Source organism: Plasmodium gaboni, assembly GCF_001602025.1.
Source record: "Plasmodium gaboni strain SY75 chromosome Unknown, whole genome shotgun sequence".
Taxonomy (NCBI): domain Eukaryota; phylum Apicomplexa; class Aconoidasida; order Haemosporida; family Plasmodiidae; genus Plasmodium; species Plasmodium gaboni.
This window is the reverse complement of record NW_017385321.1, coordinates 5074-7718: the sequence shown is the minus strand read 5'-3', so window position 1 is coordinate 7718 and position 2645 is coordinate 5074. Positions and strand designations below refer to the sequence as shown.

Sequence of the window (2645 nt, the reverse complement as noted above, 5' to 3'; positions counted from 1 at the left end):
ATAATAAGTTTTAATGATTTATTTTTATTTAATTTTTTCTCATTAGCAAAATAATAATATAAATCACTAGAACCCAAAACTATATTATTCCAGTGTTCGTCATTAGGTATGAAGCATAATCTATCTTCTTTATCTTTTATATAATGTGTACATAGAAATTTATTTTTTCCTTTTCTTGCATGTGTATCTTCTTCAAAGTTTTCTATTTCATTATAAACATATATTTTTTTATAAATATAATTAGCATTTAATATTGTGAAGCTAATATTTCCTAGGAGATTATAATATTTAGTATCATCATTAAGATAAATATTGAAATCTTCTTTACATCTCCTGGATGTTTGTTTTTTTTCTAGTCCTCTTATAAGTTCTTCATCACATTCGTCATAATAAAAACATATTTCTACTTCTATAATTTTACTGTTTGTGCTTTTATAGAAGCTTGAGATTTTTCCTTTTTTTAGTATATATATATTATCTTTTATATTATTAAATTTGACATTACAGTTATTATTTTGATTCTTAATATCATCACATTTTAGATTATTCTTATTATTATTATTGTTGATGTTATTATTATTATTATTATTGTTGATGTTATTGTTGGGGGTATAGAAAATTAACACATCTTCGCCTATGCTATATTCCTCATCATTAATGATGACAGATTCATATATAATACCATCTTCATATTCACAAGAATTTTCAGTAACAAGTTTAATTGTATTACTTTTTATAGTTCTTTGCACTTCTTCCATTGTATATGTGTTTATATATCTACTTTTGAATTTTTTTGTGATCTCTTGTGTATTATCTTTTGAATGTTGATTATATGTATTTATTGTTTTTGATTTATTGTATCTATTATTTTGAGTGTTATTTGTAGGTTTATTGTTTGTAGTTTTTTTGCAACTATCACTAGGATAGTTATTATTGACATATTTATTATTATTATTATTATTATTATTGTGATTATTATTAGGTGGGTATTTTTTTTTTTTGGTATTATTATTCCTATCTGTAATATTTTTTTCATCATATTTAATTCTTTTACTTTTATGAGGACTTAATAAATCCGAATCGATTGCAATGGATTGGCTAGATCTTTTAAGATTATTCATTTTGTTTATATTATTATTTTTTATATTATTTTTTAAAATATTTTTCACATGATCATTTTTGTTTTTGGTATGACTTCTTAAAAATTCTTTTTTCGAAATTATTATTTTCATCTTGACTTTGATCACTTGTCCTTTTTTTTTCTTTTTCTTTGTTACTTTGACTATTGTTTAGATTGAATGTATTTTTTTTGGATATATTTTTTTTTTTCATTTTATCTTGATATATATTATGTGTGTTATTTGTTTTTTCTTTGTTTATTTGTTGACTGGATGGATGAGTATGTATATTTTTTTTTTGTGGTTTTTCTGATATGTTATAGTTATTATAAATTTGATGTTTATTCTTATGATTGTTATTACAATTATTATTATTATTATTTAAAGAAATAAAACTAGTGTTATTTTTTTTTTTAATTATATTTTCGTTTTCATCGAAGGAATTTCTTAATGATGATAATGATGATGACGATAAGGATGAAGAAGAGGTTTCATCTAGATTATATTTTTCTTTTTTATTTATAGAAATAAATTTGTTACCATTATATTCAATGGTTTGTTTATTATGTTCCTTTAAATCAATAAAAAAATCTTGTGTACTATTTTTTATATTATTATAATCATATATATTAAAATTATTCTTTTTATTATAATGTGTATTTATTATATTATCATTTAAATCTTGATCTATTTCTTTATTTATTGATGTGTTGTAGTGATAATTATTTTTTTCTTCTTTTTTTATTGTGTTTTCAAAATTTAAAATATTTAATTTACTAACATTTAATTTTATTCCTTTTTTTGTTGGACTTAATATCTCATTTTCATTTTCTTCTTGAAAATTTTGAAATATTTTTTTCTTAGGAGTCATTATTTTTTAACCATATCTAAAATGAGCATAACATAAAAAAAAAAAAAAAAAAAAAAAAAAAAAAAGAAAAAAAAAAATACATATATTATAAGTAAATATATATAAGGATATAATTAAACTTATTTAATAAAATGAATAAAATTAATGTGTATTTCAAAAAAACAAAAAAAAAAAAAGTATATTTGTATTTATGTATATCTTATAAAATATTTAAAGATTAGAAAAGCTATTTGGTCAATATACTTGTTACATATTATTAGATTTATATTACATTTTTTAAAAGATTATAATATACAATGGTTTAAATGAAGTATAAATGAATAAATAAATATATATATATATATATATATATATAAATATATATTTATATATATTTTATCTCTTTTTTTGAATATTGTGATTTATACACATTACTGAGTAATATTAAACTATATTATGTGTATTATTTTTTTTTTTTTTTTTTTTTTTTTTTTTATTGAATGTATTGGAAGGCTTTTTTTTTTTTTTTTTTTTTTTTTAATGAATATAATGGTAAGCCTGTAGTTATGATATGCTTAGGTTTTACAATTGAATGATATTCTATATATATATATATATATATATAAAGATAAGTATTATAATATTTTTTATAAGTTAATATAAGTTTATATATATGT

General features: G+C 18.2%; 1 pseudogene across 1 annotated transcript; it reads right to left on the bottom strand.

The window, feature by feature from the left end:
- PGSY75_0015200 (origin recognition complex subunit 1) lies at nt 1-1989 on the bottom strand (annotated as a pseudogene; the record flags this gene model as incomplete). The annotated part of the gene is given in 2 exon segments: nt 1-1211; nt 1213-1989. Coding segments are annotated over 2 exon segments (1988 nt in total), but the record flags the coding sequence as incomplete, so codon positions are not given.
- Between the last annotated feature and the right edge of the window lie 656 nt (nt 1990-2645).